This window comes from Hippoglossus hippoglossus, chromosome 23 (genome assembly GCF_009819705.1).
Source record: "Hippoglossus hippoglossus isolate fHipHip1 chromosome 23, fHipHip1.pri, whole genome shotgun sequence".
Lineage (NCBI taxonomy): Eukaryota > Metazoa > Chordata > Actinopteri > Pleuronectiformes > Pleuronectidae > Hippoglossus > Hippoglossus hippoglossus.
In genome coordinates, this window is record NC_047173.1 from 11,381,684 (window position 1) to 11,397,556 (window position 15,873).

Below are 15,873 nucleotides of genomic sequence, written 5' to 3' on the forward strand. Positions count from 1 at the left end.
TATTCAAACAATATTTCAACAGATTTATTTTTCTTTGGCGGACATATGCACTCCACTGATCACGTAATCCTAATTATATGTAATCTGTAACTACCAAACCTCGTTAAAATGTTAAAACACTGACAAATCTTGCTTTAATAGTTTATTAATGGTTTAATTGTTGGGTGAACAGTGTATTAATAACCGAGACAGACAGTGTGAGTGGTAAACAGCAGTCAGTCTATTGGACTTTATTTCTTTAAATACACATGTTTGGTGAGAGTGGAACCAACTGTTACAGCTGCATCAAAATAAGCTGATTCTTTGCAAGCAATTATTTTTGTTTCAAGATTTTAGATTATTTGCAATTCAAAGACACTTGCACTTCCTGTCCAAGTATAACCAACGTTCTGTCATATACAAAGTGATGTTGACCACCGAGTCCTAGGTGACGTACAAAGAAGTTCATGTTAAAAAAAATAACATTCAGAGGGGTTGATCCTATCCATGCACTGAAAATAAATGGATTAGGTCGTCAAAATGGCTGCTGTGAGAAGTCAGCTCGGCAATCCAGCAGGAAAGAAGAAAAAAACTTGATGTGTATCCTGAGTCTTCACAAATCTTAGGATGTGCATGGACCACAGTAAAAACAGCACAGGGGACAACATGGTGTTTAAACATAAATTACCATCTAATGTGAGGACAAAGTCGGGGAGTGTCCACAGCTCAGAGGTTTAAGTGAGCCCAAGTGGAAAGAGTGATATTTAGAGCAGTGATGGATGATGTGGGAAGCAGTGGTTGCTTTGACTACACCTAATTGTAAATTCATCCTAAAAACAAAACATTCAAGCACAGAGACAATGTAGAAAATCCATAACAGTGATAGGTAACACACTGAAGCAGTGGTGGCTTTCCTCCCGGGCTTTTTGGTTCATCTTTGTTTTAAGTAAAGGTTAATTTGTAAGGAAATAAATACTAAATACTCAACATCACAGAGCTAAAAAAAAAAAAAAAAAAGCTAAATGGGGGAAAAAAATATTACACCAACAAAGTCAAGTCTTTACATAATTAACAACGCGCAGTAGGACAAACAAATCTCCAAGGTGGCCAATCAGTGCCTTCTGCTCCTTTCAGGATTCCAATAGTCATTGCTCAAGGGTCACAACCTCCACCGCCTGGCCGTCCAGAGTGACAGTGTTGTCTATGCGTGTGGCGACAGGTGCCATGGCAACCTGGACAGGCCGGTTACCCTGTGCGAGGCTGGTCACTACAGTCTGATACATGCTGACCGGGATCTGGACCAAACCTGAGGAAGAGAGGTGGGACATGTCAGATTTAGACACACATCTGTTGATCTCGCAAACAAGTCTTTTGAACATATTGATTTAGGCTCACAGAAATGATCAATTTAATAATCTCTACTCTTTATTAGTCTTTACTCCACTCTATGAAGCTGTCTGTGATAGAAGGCAGCCATGTTTCTGAACAATGGTCCGATTGAACGTCCTTAGCTTGCTTCCCCCATTCCCAGCTGTGTGTGTGTGTGTGTGTGTGTGTGTGTGTGTGTGTGTGTGTGTGTGTGTGTGTGTGTGTGTGTGTGTGTGTGTGTGTGTGTGTGTGTGTGTGTGTGTGTGTGTGTCTTTGCCTGTAGGGATTACTGCTGCATTCACGTGGGCCTCTGCCCCACCCTACAAGCTGTCACAGTGTCACAGGCAGGCAAGAAGGTCAGTGTAGGGGATGGCAGTGGCTCATGCCCGCTCCCATTAGTGTGAGCTAAGAGGCTGGACACCGAATGCACCCAACACAAATTATACATGAATCCTTTCAGATACATATATGTGACACGACACAGGCCAGATTTCAAATGTATTTTTAGTCCCTTCAATATTTAAAGATTTAATTTGAGGGTTAAAAAACTGCACCGTCATTATTATTCATCTTAAGTTCTCCCAAATTAAAATACGGCCCCTTTTGTCAGGTTGGTAAGTGTTGGTCCTCTTGGCCTCTAAGCCCACTTGCCAGTGATTTGTGACAGGGTTAAGTTGTGCTGATGCAGGTAATTGTGCTGGCAGTGATTACAGAGGAGGGCTTATTGGGAACAGGGCATGGGCCTGGCACTGTGATGTACAGACACAGTACGGCTACTGAGTGAAGTGCCTTCCTCTGCCACTCCAACATGGTTACTAAGACGTTAAGGGCCGTGCCTTGGTGCCGCAGTGTGTACGTATCGGTGTGTGTGCAGGTCTGAATGTCTGTGTTGGTGAAGGGTCGCTATACAAGCCAATCAGCAGTGTCTGGGCCAGCACACTTCAAACGGTGCTCTTCACTCCTGTGCAGCACTACGCTGATTTGCTAAGGTCAATAGTTTGCAAGAAGGACTGGCTTTGGCAGCTCCATTAGTTGTTTGAGTGAGCTATTGCAGCCAAAGCACCCCGTAGAAAGCAAGATGTCAAACAACAAAAGGTGCAGATCTTCGATTTGAATGAATTAAATTTACATTTGAGTAAAAATGTGCAAATATTGACTGGCACACAGTTCATATTTTTGTATTTGCACAATGTATTATTTAGGTATTATCTACACAATGCAGATAGGTTGCTGTCTGGAAACACAAATCGGATCTGATTGCTTGCAAATAACAGTGTGGACAGTCCTGAAGATCTGATTTGAGAAACAAATCTGGTTTGCCACTTGTTAAAATGTGAAACTTGAAGGCTACTTTAGACAGTGAGTTACCACTGGTCAACGGTGAAGCTGTGAAACAAACGACTGATTTAATCAATGATTTAATGTAAACATGCTTCAGTTCTGTGTTTTTCTTAATGCTAAAGCAGTGTATGGACAGTTAGAGGAGGAGGTAGAGACACATGTGCATTTGTCTGAATTTAGAAGAGGCCAAAATGAATCTATATACTGGTAGTGTATGTATGTCCATGTATATAGATGAGCAAGATAACCTGGGGCTGTGTGCTGACAGCTGGCCAAGTGATTAGACCATGGACTGATAATGGAGTGAGTCAAAGCTCTTTAGGTGGGGCCCCGAGGGGCCGGCTGATGCCTCAGGAACTAGTGTAATTTGTATAAGTGTGTGTCTGTGTATTTATCCCTGTGTAGGATGGCACTAGTCAGAAGAAATCCTGAATAAGAACAAGACTTAACAAGATGTATGTAGCTAATACTTTGAATTTAGGTGAAATATATAATTTATTGCATCATTACACTGATTGTAAATAACCATGATTCAAAGCAGAAATTAGAAATAAAAATAACATCTTGAATCTAACTTGTAAATTGTTAGGTAAATTATAATTAATACATTTTAATTAAACTTAATTAAATTGTCACTCGAAAATGACTCAATATAAAATGTATTTCATCGTCAGTGTCACCTAAATATTTATTTTTATGTGCAATATGACACTCACATTATTGACTACATACTTACTACATTTGGTGATCAATGTTAGATTAGCATTGCCTCACCTGATGTTCCTGTTTGACAAGCAGTTGCCCTAAAGCCCACTGATATTGACTGAGCATATGCTTTGAACGGCTGCTAATTGTTTACCACAAGGATGTGAAGCTGTCGCTACAAACTGCTCCAATCCTGTCACGTCGACGACAGGGTCATGCAGCTAACATAACGTAACATTAAAATAAGGGAGCTCAGCTACAAGATACAAAACCACACTGTGTCTGTCTGTCACATCAGCACAGAGTAGATTATGAGTGTATGAGCTCAGAGGCGTCAGTACAGGAAAGCTTCCACTTTGTAAGACTAATTAAAAATGCCATTGGCTGGGGAAGTTCCAATTTGAAAAAATGAGAAGCTGAAAAGAAGCCCACATCTTGTGTTATTTTTACATTGGTCACTATAGAAAAAATCCATTCCAAAATATTCATAATATATAAAAAAAAAAAAACATTTGAGTCCTCTAATAAGCACAAATAAAACTCCCTCCTAAGGTTTGCAAGTGTTATCATTTTTACATTCATCAACCTTCATCAAAATCTAAACTGATATAATGATAGGAAGAAGCCAACTAGCTTAAAAATAGAAAAACTACAGTACTGTCATCTGAGGTGTATTTTGCACAGTGCCTCAGTGATTGCTGTGCTGATGATAACATTATGGATAAATATGTACCTGTGGCATCCTGAACCCCAGCTAGTGCCCCGACAGCAGCTGCCGTCTCTGCCAGGACGATCTGACCTCCACCTTGTAGAGTGGCCTCTGCCAACGTCGCTACAGCGTGAGCCGCTGCCTCACTGCAAGAAACACACATACATCAGATGTTGTGTATCATGTGTTAAAAAAAGGACAAATACACACGTAGTGCACACATAAATACTAAGATTTATGTTGTGGAGACCTAAACTACCTTAAAAAATGTCTACACCTTGAAATTTAAAGAATTATGCAATGGGGATTACTCAATGTCCCTAAAAGGAAGTCAAATCCCTACAATATAAAACAGTTAGGTCCCCACAACATGAGTAAAGCCTAGACCACATTCACACGGGCACACACACACAGTCTGCTCACAAAGGCAGGGGTTATTAGAGAGATGTGGGGTGAAGAGGTAGGAGCGTATGAGATGTAAGAGGCTTTTCCAGTCTGGACTTATGGAGAAATCTGTCACATCTCCCTAAACGCCAGGTGCTACAGGTCTAACAAAGCAGTTTTATCAACCAGATCTCTCCAGTGGATTTACCATGAGCCTATTACCACACCAGCTTCGTTATGAACTAATGGAACTGTTCACAGCTTGGCTCATAATCACATCTGAGATAGAAATACAGATGGACAGATAAGGAAGAGGAGCTGAGAGAGCACCGAGAAAAGATGGAGGCAATAAAGTCAGGCAATTTTGGCATTGATGTTTTGTCATGAAAAATATAACCACAACCTTACATCAATGTATATTTAATAATCAAAGTAATGGCAGTTGACCATGTCTGATTCATTTTGTCTATACGGTGTCAATTTTTTGCTCAACACAGCAGAAAGGAGAGGAGGCCATGTTCCCCACCTGGAGCTGGAAAACAGAGACACAATGTTCCAGAGCCTGTGGAGCAGAAGGTAACTCAGCACAGGTAAACAGCAGGAGGGGAGGTGAGGGGAGAGGAGGGAGGACTCAGGTGGGTGCACGTAACAAGCCCCACTGGGACATACCCACACACACGTGAAATGATTGCCTTGACACTAGTGCAGTGAAAAACCAGTCTGGCGGATAAATTCTGCAAGTTTAAGACCTTTTAAATTCATGAATATCAAAACTGTGGATCCAGAAGTGGCTACAGCTCTGTAGGTTTTCATGTGAACCAGGCTACGGCAAGGTTGTATTTATCTACCTGAGATTTTCAAGCTGCTGTATTGTTGTGATGTAACCAGATCCTGCAGACGACCGGTCCTCCGTGGGACACGCTTTAAGATCCTGCAGTTGGCCCCATCTGAATAAAAGTGTGTGCGGCACATTTCCCAAAAGGAAAAACGGTCCAACACAACCCATGTGCATTGTTTATTACGACAGTCTGTACACTCAATGCTCACTGTATTTTTACAACAGGTTATGGCTTATTGTATTTCAAACCTTTACTGACTTTGACATACTATGTGGAATCATGCATTTATCACCCGCCTTGGTGTTACTTAATAAGCAAAATTAGCACAGGTTAATATGTGCACATCGCTCCCTTCCACTATAAAGGCCACAGGCTAATTAATTAGATGCTGAACCAGGATCAGCTGTAGTTCACTCATCTCCAGGGGACCCTAGTGACCTGCCCTGACAGTTGCCTCATTATCGTCCAGTTGTTAAAGCTGCCTGTTGCAATTACGGTTTGCAGTGTCTCGCTGGCTGCACCATCAGTGACTGAACACCCATGAGGTTGCATCAGTGAACGCTAAACACAAATCCTGCAGTATTTATACACCCCCCCCCCCCCCCCCCCCCCCCCCCCCCCCCCCCCCCCCTCCCCCCCCCCCCCCCCCCCCCCCCCCCCCCCCCCCCCCACCCCCCCGCCCCCCGCCCCCCCCCCCCCACCCCCCCCCCCCCCCCCCAAAAAAAAGTGGTGACAGTTTTGCAGTGAGAGCTCTACGGTGCAAACTCTGCTTTACTGCTGACGACAATCCAACTGGTAGGGTATCATAACTACCTGAGGCTTAGCTAAAGATGTAAGTAAGCTCAACTATTAGACCTAATGTTCCCTTCATAATTGATGAGAGGGGTCTGATTGTAGACCTACAATTGAACAAATCACTTCCCCACCAAATCTCCCCTGTAACTTTCCCATCTTGTTCTAATTCTACAACCATTGAACCCTTGTCACATGTTCAATTCTCTCAGCATCACCTGTTTAGAGCCATCGTGACGGTGGCACCAGGCTGCATCTCATGACTGGCGGCGACAGCAGCTTCAGCCAGGGATGCTACTGCCTGCGTGGCCTCTGACGATTGAGTGGTTTGGATTGTCATCTCCCCGCTATGGAGGGTGGCCCAATTCTGCTCCACCTGGAGAAAAGTAGTCCAAAAAATATTTCAATAATGGGGTGATAAATGTTACGTAAACATTAAAATGTGCGGTGCTAGGTTTGTTGGGGAACACATTTGTGTTTTGATTTTGTGGTGCTGAATGGACAGCTCCCATAGAGTACGCTTAATATAATAATCTAATGTGCTGCAACATTCTTTTGTTTTAGTCATTAATTCAGGAGCACTTTATACAATCAGGACACAAGCATGTTTTGATTAAGATGTGTGTGTTTGAGTGCACGTGGCTGTCACCTCTCCATCAGTCACAGTAGCGTAGTTAACCTGTGCCACCGTCACACCCGGCAGCTCCGAGGCATCTGCCAGAGTGGCAACTGTGTGTCCTGTGCCAACCTGAGAGAGATGGAGTCAAAAAATACAGAAAGTGAAATAACTTAAAGAAAAACTGAACAAGATTACGATTTGAAAAAGTGCCACTCGAGGGTATAGCGTCCAAGCGACAAGAAAATGTACCTGAATGAGTGAGACTGTTCCATCGGGGTTGTTGATGGTCTGTACCACAGTTTGTGACGGCACAAGGTGAGCGATGCTTTGCGCTGTGGTCAGGTGGTGCTGGGTGGTGGTAACCGTCGTTATGTGATGGTCTTCAAATGCATACAACAGATCCTCACGTCCGTGCTGCTTGTAGCAGTTCTTCACGATGGTTCGCAACGCCTGCGTCCAAGAAACCTGGGCCATTCAAACTATGAGTTAATTCTACAGAGTGACTTTAAGACTACTGGTATCGAATGCCAAAATTACAGATTTTCTACTGTCTAATAGGTAACTCATTGTCGACTAGATAGCAGGTCATCAGATACCATTTGTGACAGAGACAGAATAGGATAAAAAATGTTTTAAAAGCAACTTTCCAAATCAAACACAGTATTTCCCAGTTTTTTTCTTACCCTCTGTTTCTGCTCCTCTGTACGGACATCGCTGCGGACATTGGCCCAGGGGATGTCCTCAGGCCACCACACTGGCTTGCAGCTCTCTTTACCCCAGCCAGGCTTCCCTCGGCCTGTAGAGTACTTCAGCATCTCTGGGATGAACGCTCGCAGCTGGGCCTGAAGCAGAGGACAGATGGATAGGAGAAAAAAAAAGATGATACAGACACCAAAACTCCAAAGTGGAGAACTACAGTGTCACACACACGCCCTTGAGCAGGCTGCAGGAGGCAGCTATTGATTGGCTACCTGCTGCTGGGTGCTGAGGTGGTCAGGGTCTGCAAATAGAAACAGGCTTTCTAAAAGGGGAACAATGTGCTCATGTTTATTAACAGACCAATCTATGGCTGTGGCTCCAGCCTGATGTGTGAGACAGACACCATGAGAACACCAGGGGTGATCCAACACACTTCAGCAGTCAACCTGTCCCAGCAAAGTCCCACTACACTCAGCGGAGACATTAATAAGGACAAGCAGGTCAATATTGTTTTAAAAAAAGATAATCAATGTCAAGTAAAAATATTAGATTAACTTTGATCACTCATGACGTGAACTATTTTATCATCATTTCATTACTGTGGCTGCACCTGACTGTATCAGGGAGTGCTGGTCCACTATATTTGAGGGCACCATTCACAATTAAGTAGGACACAAGTGAACTGGATACATGGGCCGACCGCTGCTGCGATTCCTTGTTACTTTTCAGCTGTGAAAATGTGCCAATTCATTACATTGGCAATGGAGTAAATTATACAAAATGTATTTATCCAATTTATTTGTCTGATATCCAATAGTCATGTCTATTTATATTTTTATTTTTGTATTTCTTCCCTGGGAGTCGTATCAGATTTTAAATATGCATTCATTGATAAATTAAACCTAGTTCAAACTAAAGTTAATACTAAAGCTCTACAGTAAACCCTTTCTTTATCAAGGTTATTATGTTCAGATATTTGTGAGAGGTGATGCCATTACGATCTTTGTTGAGGATGCAGTTTGCAGTGATGTTGAACAGTGCACACGTCTGATATTTAGTCTATTTTCAAAGCAACGTGCTAACTGAGTGTAGGTTCAATGAAGGCAGCTGACTCAAAGAGAGAGATGTTAGCTTCCTTGTGTCATGTGTGGTCTTGAGCTAATCTGATTCGTTCACTATTGATCAACCACCAGCATCACCACTATAGGTGCACAAGTGAGTGGCACACAGACATATATTCACTCACCATCACGTCAACACTTCCAGACCAGGCACACACACACACTCACTCACTGACTGACGGGCTAGGGTGGGGTTTAGTGCCAGTGTCCTCAGTGTCCTGGTAATATGCAAGCATCACTGAGGGATTATATTGCACAATGAGGCACTGCAGCGTCTGCCTGCCTTGACATTACGGGCTAAATTTGGTTCCGCAGGAAATAAATCCCTCCCTCCTCCCCCTTTAGACCCCTTTTCTAACTCACAATTGCAAAACACAGGTTCACGGTTTCTCAGTATGTTACACAATGAGTTAATAAAAAAATGGCTCTTGATTGAAAATGGATGGTCAATAGAAAAAAAGGTCTTGGAAGCCAAAAGGTTTACACATTTCCACCTGTGGCTGGTGTGGATGTATGTGGATGCATGTGCACAAGGCCAGATGGCCTAATTACAGTGGCTAGTGAGTTAAGTGGCATGTTGTCCTGGCACCCACCACCCCACTCCTAATCCTCAGAGCAATGGTCCAATCAGCATTAAGAAGGGAGACTATGATGCCGGGTCCCTGGCCCTAACAAGGCTAGGGGATAATTATGGGCTCAGGCTAGTCCGTGGATCACCTGCTACAGATGCACCGTACATCGGACTGGTCAGGGCCTCTGCCTGCGTCACTAAACCTTACTGGGATTTCTTCAGCTGCACAAAATCTACTGCACATGTCAGCAAAAAAGACAGGGTCTTCCCGATACAGATCAGGAGAGCTAAGTTAGCTTAGTTCTCATTCATCGCACCACTCTTATTGTCCTGCTTGCCATTTCCAAGGTCCCTCAGCCTTTTCCCAGAGGGACGAGACAACATCCTGTCTCCAACACATGGGACCTCTATTAACACCCGCCCACACCATTCTACCTGGCTTGGTCAAGCTGAGTGAGGCAACAGGTTACTAGAGATAATCGCATCCTACAACCTCCAGAAAAACAAGCACCAACTAGAACCTGCCCTCCGAGGACTCATCCTGCCTCGGGATTGGCTAGCGTGCTCCCAGGGTTGAGGAAAGTCTCCGAGGGCCACTGTCATGCTGGCTACTCTGACGATGATCCAGAGAATGCGTCAGCAGCAGTGGGACGGCAGAGTAAACAAGCTGGGATCCCTCGGGTGATGAGAGGACTCAGGCTGCCAATGGTGCTAATGTTGCAGTGAAACTGAAAGGCCTACAAAGAGCAGCGTGCACTGCAGCTCCACTCACTGCTGCCACATCCTGTCTACAAACACAGGAAGCTTGGCTTGTTGTCAGACCTATGCATCAAACTAATGTACGGCTAAATGACATTGCATGAACAAAAACCTCATTAAGTGACAATGGACATGTGCAAACAACTAAAAATAGGTGTCTTGTTCACAATGTACATAAAATAACCTAGGATTCTGATTTGTTTCCAACTAATGCCCTCTGGTGGCAAAAGATAGAGGAGCATCTGTACGCTGCGGCATATATGATGATGTTTACTTAGTGGGTTGAAGTGTAATAGATTAGAAGAGAGTAAGGAGCCTGACCTGGGTCATCTTATCCACAGAGACAGGGATGCCGTCTATGGTGAGGGGGGGCAGCTCTGAGGCCATGTCTCCACCTGCAGGGGCGTGTTCAGCCAGAGCGTTCTCCAGATCCTCCAACATCATGCTCTTATACTTCCTCACCTGGAGGGCAGAAAGTTGTGTGGCACAGCATTTTAGGTTAGTGCTTGTCCTTGTGATTACTTAAGTTGTAAATGATTATTGGAAAGAAATAGAAATGGTTGTTCAACTGTTTTAATTGTGCAGCAGATCGATGTGCTCAACCTGCTACAGACTCGAACACTCACCACATTCTCCAGAGGAGCAGCACCAAACACCTTGAACACTGGGTTGGGTTTGGAGGGAGAAACACACAGCACTATGGCCTGCTGCCCCACTCTGGTGGTATACTCATCAAGTGTAGCTCTTAGTTTCCTGTAAACAAACACCAGCATTTATTGTCTGCTTCAGAATAAAAGCAACACAGTACACCACCTTCTGAGTGCACAATGATCTCAGGTGCTGAAAGTGACATTTCTGGCATCGTAGCTGTTTTACACGAAAGGGGGATCAAGTTGTTTCCTTGGTGTTTGAAGCTCACCTGAGCAGACGGGTCTGCTGCCTCTTGCGGATTGAGGGGTTGGATTCAAAGATGTGAGGCCTCTTTCTTTTCTTGCCGGTTGCCACGGCAGCAGCAGCTGCCATGCCTACTGGCCCTGAGAAGAGAAGAAATAGAAAGCTTTTGTACTGGTAGATGATTCATTTAAATGAGCACTAAACTGTGTGTTGTGCATGACTCCAACATGTATGGACTTTATGTTTGTGGTTATTATTATTCTCCTCTTTAGATTTAATATTGGAATATGCTTTTAAGTCATGAAACTTGGGTTTGAAAGGGAGCTGAGTTGCAACTGTGGCTCACAAAAAGGCAAAAGACAAAAAAAGTGGAGTCAGGAGCTGTTGGGAGTTGTTTGCCTTCAAGGCTTTCTGCCAGAAAGCCTTTGCACGTGATCTCACATTGTGAAAGACTCCATTTTAACTCAAAATGTGATCGTTTACTAAGTAGATTACTTGTCTAAACATAACCAAACTGAGACTGAAAGCTGAAGCCAGAAAACCTTTTTATCAGTCAGCCCTGACACCTTCCCTCAACAGTTGAGCTTGACATGAGGCAACATTGAAAGGGTGGCACTGCCTCCACTAAACAGTACACTGGCTCCACCTGTTGTTCACTTAAAAACATTACACTGAAATCAGGACGTCTTGGATGTTTTGTTTTGGATTCGTTGAATTCAAGAGAGATGGAAGTTATGCACATCTGCTCACTGAGCATTGTATTTAGAATCAAATGCTCGGTTTCTATCTATCGAGTAGTGTCTAGACTTACCTGCAGCAGCTAGGTGTGCGGTGATCTCATCGGTGCCTGCCGAATTGAGGATGTCCGTGTCGTCGTAAGGATCGTCATCTGGCGAGGACGTTGAGTCTTCCTCAGCACTCATCATGGTTTCAGTGTAAGTGGTCACATGTACCTATGCACAGTAAAGAGACAATTAAAATGGGTTTCGAACAAAATACCATAGGATTAGTATGAGACTGAGGAGTTAGGGTTCATGGTTCAGTCTAATGACCTATCTGGCTGGTAAAATCAATCAATCATGATCGGCCATCTTTCTTACTGGTTTCCACTAGTTCATTATTTGGGTTATCAGTTCACCTGATGGACCTGTTGGCTGACAGCGCCGGCCTCGATGGTTGTCATGTGTTCATGGTGAACGCTGTGCTCCTCCATTATTGGTCACCCGGTCTACACAGCTAGATCGACGGTTCAATGACTGAGTGGAGACAAAAAAAAAGTAGAGATGGAGCATAAGAACATTGTAGCGACTGCTTTAGCCACATATCATGTCTGAATAAATTCAATTTATTCATTATATCAACACAGACCTTGTATGGGATTAATCTCGTTTGTATTGGCTATTGATATACAGTTCCTCAGATGCATAGTATTGCATATTAAGCATCGGTCCTCAAAAATCTACTATTGTTTATGTTGATCAGAATGACTTGAGCACAACTATGTATATGAGCTTATTTCCAACAAGTTCAGACTCGAGCCCGACTGATGCCAGTACCGATATTTCTGATACCAATATATCTGTCAATAATATTGACTCAAAAAATGTAGAGTCCTAACTTGTAGTAGTTAAAACTTTAGGGCAAAGAAATATAACTGAGGCTTGATATTGTACAATTTAATCAGAAACTTTTTATAAATAACTACAAAAACAATAATCTAAAATGCTACCAAATTAATAAATCTTGAATAAAAAAACAAAACATAAATCCACATCTTTTCTGCATTATTTATTCTGTAAAATAAAAGTTTCCATATCGGCGCATGCTGGCAAATATACATGCCAGTTCATGTTTGATATTTATTGGCTATTTATTCTTAGTCTAAATCGGTGGTGCCCTAGTTCAGGCTTATGAAAAAGCATCTAATTTGACATAGAGTGGAAAGAAAACCAATTAAAAAATAATCAAAAATATTGCCTGGTAGGTTATAGTACAAATCTCCAAATCTCAATATTTGTAGAAATATGCCTGCAGCTGTTTTATTTGTCTTGTCTGAGTGCACCGACTGCACCACTGCTCCAAGGAGGCTTCAAAATCTATCACCACGGAGCTTCACTTAAACATTACTTTAATAAAAGCAAGAAAGCAATGTTTTACAAATCCCATTTATTATGTGTTAAATCTTACAAAAGATGGATTAGCAGTATGTATCCAGCACGTGAATGTAGACTGGCTGTGATACATTCAAATCCAGTGGTGGGTGATAGTAAAAAATATACTACACAAGCCTTTACAGTGTGAAACAGTAGTATTGGTGTTTGTATATTCACTGGTATTATGCACGTGTGTGGTGTGTGTGTGTTGATGGATCCATGTTACAGTGTCAGGGGGAAAATCACACATTACGATATACAAATACACGACTCAGTTGATGTATGGTGACTGGAGACAGGCTGTTTACATGAAGTGAAGCAGTTTAATATACTATTCATTCATAGTGAGCAGCTGATTTATACTAATGTGTATTCTGGCAAGTAGATATCATTGTTTTTAGAGACAGTGAGCGAGTATTAAAAAAACGACAACACATCTGGAGTCCCACATCTGTCATGGGACTGAGTTTGTTACATGTAATCTCGCCTGTGATGAGTACATGAACTGTGGCTGCTGACAAGCTCAATGATGCACGTACATTTACACTTAATATCCTTATTCACAGACTGAATTGAGGCTGATTTCCACCTCACATGTAGAGTAGCGATATCTGGAGTTAAACGCATAACGCTATTACTGCAGCGTTACAGTCTGATGCTAACCTGCCGGCTGCCTGACAACGAAGAGCTAAGCTAGCAACGTCCTACATTCGGCTAATTAGCCTGCTAGCTAAGCATTTGTCGGTGTGGTCTCGGTCCTCTGAATGAACAAAGGCTGTGGTCGAGGGGAGCAGCGGGTCGGCGGTGATCGGACACTGGGTATAAGTGAATCCAGGGAAGAGGAAGCTAAATGTTGTGAGCGCAGCATCCAACACGAACCCCGCGCAATATAAAACAAAACAGAGGCCCAGCGGCCTGCGGCTCATCCACAGCGACTCTTCTCTATCTGAGCTTTATGTCGAAACGCGCCTACAACACCATCCATCGCCGGTGAAAAACAATCACACATGCATCACAACGCGACTCCAGTCACCATCCGAACACTCGGCAGCTTTCGCCCAGACGCTGCCGGGTTGATGGTGCGGCTGCGCCGGGGCTGAAATACATGGAGATTGCGCGGTAGGGCACTAACCTCAGAGCGGCTGCGCTACTTCGGGCCTGCGCCGTACAGCGGGGATGGATCCGAGCTGTAATGGAGGACAGAGGGGAGCCAGCAGCAAACACACGCAGACACACACACACACACGCTCAGCCCCGCGCACACAACACTGATCTGCACTAGTGCTGCATTCAGGGACCCCTGCACACTCGCTCTGTAGCCCCAGTCGTACGGTTCATGATGCATTTGGGTTTTACACACAACTACATCTGAAGTCCTGCAGCAGAAATGCTCTTATTTTTTTAATTTTTTTTATTTAATCAAAAGGACACACAATGATTGTATGGTGATGACTGACCGGGAAAAACAGTAGATTGATAGATAAATAGAGAGATAGATAGATCGAGAGAAGGATAGATAAATAGATAGATAAATAAAAAGATAGATAGATCAAGAAATGGATAGATAAATAGATAAATAAATAGATAGATAGATAGATATATAGATATATAGATAGATAGATACATAAAACAATATATAGACAGACAGACAGACAGACAGACAGCCAGCCAGCCAGCCAGCCAGCCAGACAGATAGATAGATAGATAGATAGATAGATAGATAGATAGATAGATAGATAGATAGATAGATAGATAGATGCACATAAAAACAATCAAAAGTGTTTTGGGGAATGCATTAAAAACATTAAAGAAATCATGCAAATACGACTAACTCACTTTATGTAATTCACGATAAACTTATTATAAGTTTTATCTTTCAAATTACCACAAAAGTACTGTTTTTTATTGAATCCAGATCGGTTCATTCACACAACATATAGTGATATTTCCGGCGATCCCTGAACGCCCCATCAGACCTGTGAAACCACGCCCCCTGTCTGCAGACCCGCGCGCTGCTGCTCAGCTGATCTCCTCAGGTTCTCCTCTGTGGTAAAAGTTCAACGATCAACAGAAGAAACCAAAAAAACAAACAAACAAACAAACACCAGTTACAGTTAATGACGCTGTCGTGAGTAAAACCACAGAAAACTGGACCAAGACAAACTTTGAACGCGTCTCTAATCAGGAACAGCTGGGTCGTGCAGGAAGCGATGATTCCTCCTCAGCAAACTTTTCATCTAAAGACTTTTTACACTTTGTGAAACGAGCATTTGTTAGACTCGAAGAATAATTTGGTTTTGAGACATGAAAGTGTTTTTTAAAGGGGAATGTTTTTCTCTTAACTCTTCTCACGTGGCTACAGGTAAATGTTCACTCCAACTCAACACATGCACCGAGTTTCACAAGGGAAATGTTTAGCATGTCACAGTCAGTTAACGAGATGTATCTGTCACTCATAATAATAGTTAATGCATAAATGATTAGATTTATTAAAGACTTTGGTCATTTTGGTTTGTGTTGTTGGCAGATATATAAATGTAATGTTAATAGTTAGGACTGGATATGGCCACAATTATATCAAGATCAAATAGTACTTAAATATTGTATATAAGTTAAAGTTATGAGAGAAATCCTTATCTGAAAGTAATATTCTCAAATTTGATAAGGGTAAAACAACAACAATAACATAAAAACATCTTAAGTAAACTATGCTCCTAAGTTAAGGTTGTGGTTTTCAACTCTTCTTTGTGGGAAGAGCATGATAAACACTTTTAAATACTTTATAAATTTGAGGTAGATGAATTATGTATTATACCTCCTCACTGTGTTTGCACAATACATATACACTGAACATTTGTGATATTGCTATTGAAGAAAATAGCATAGAAAATTGTTTTATAGCCCAGCCCTACTAATAATACTTCACTTGTGCTTCACTTC

The 15,873-nt window shown here is 42.5% G+C and overlaps 1 protein-coding gene across 2 annotated transcripts; it reads right to left on the minus strand.

Moving 5' to 3' along the window:
- Positions 1 to 200: 200 nt before the first annotated feature.
- nrf1 (nuclear respiratory factor 1) lies at positions 201 to 14,223 on the minus strand. 2 transcript variants are annotated; one of them, XM_034578185.1, is made up of 13 exons: positions 14,066 to 14,223; positions 11,919 to 12,036; positions 11,592 to 11,733; positions 10,806 to 10,920; positions 10,513 to 10,639; positions 10,208 to 10,348; positions 7,420 to 7,578; positions 6,986 to 7,201; positions 6,767 to 6,865; positions 6,336 to 6,493; positions 5,335 to 5,433; positions 4,127 to 4,248; positions 201 to 1,285 (listed from the first exon to the last, which is right to left on the minus strand). In XM_034578185.1, exons 2-13 carry the CDS (start codon positions 11,991 to 11,993, stop codon positions 1,125 to 1,127), a joined length of 1,614 nt encoding a protein of 537 aa, XP_034434076.1. In that variant the 5' UTR covers positions 11,994 to 12,036; positions 14,066 to 14,223; the 3' UTR covers positions 201 to 1,124. The 2 variants fall into 2 exon arrangements, with proteins under 2 accessions (XP_034434076.1, XP_034434077.1); XM_034578186.1 differs by lacking the exon at positions 5,335 to 5,433 and having other exon boundaries at positions 216 to 1,285.
- Positions 14,224 to 15,873: the final 1,650 nt, after the last annotated feature.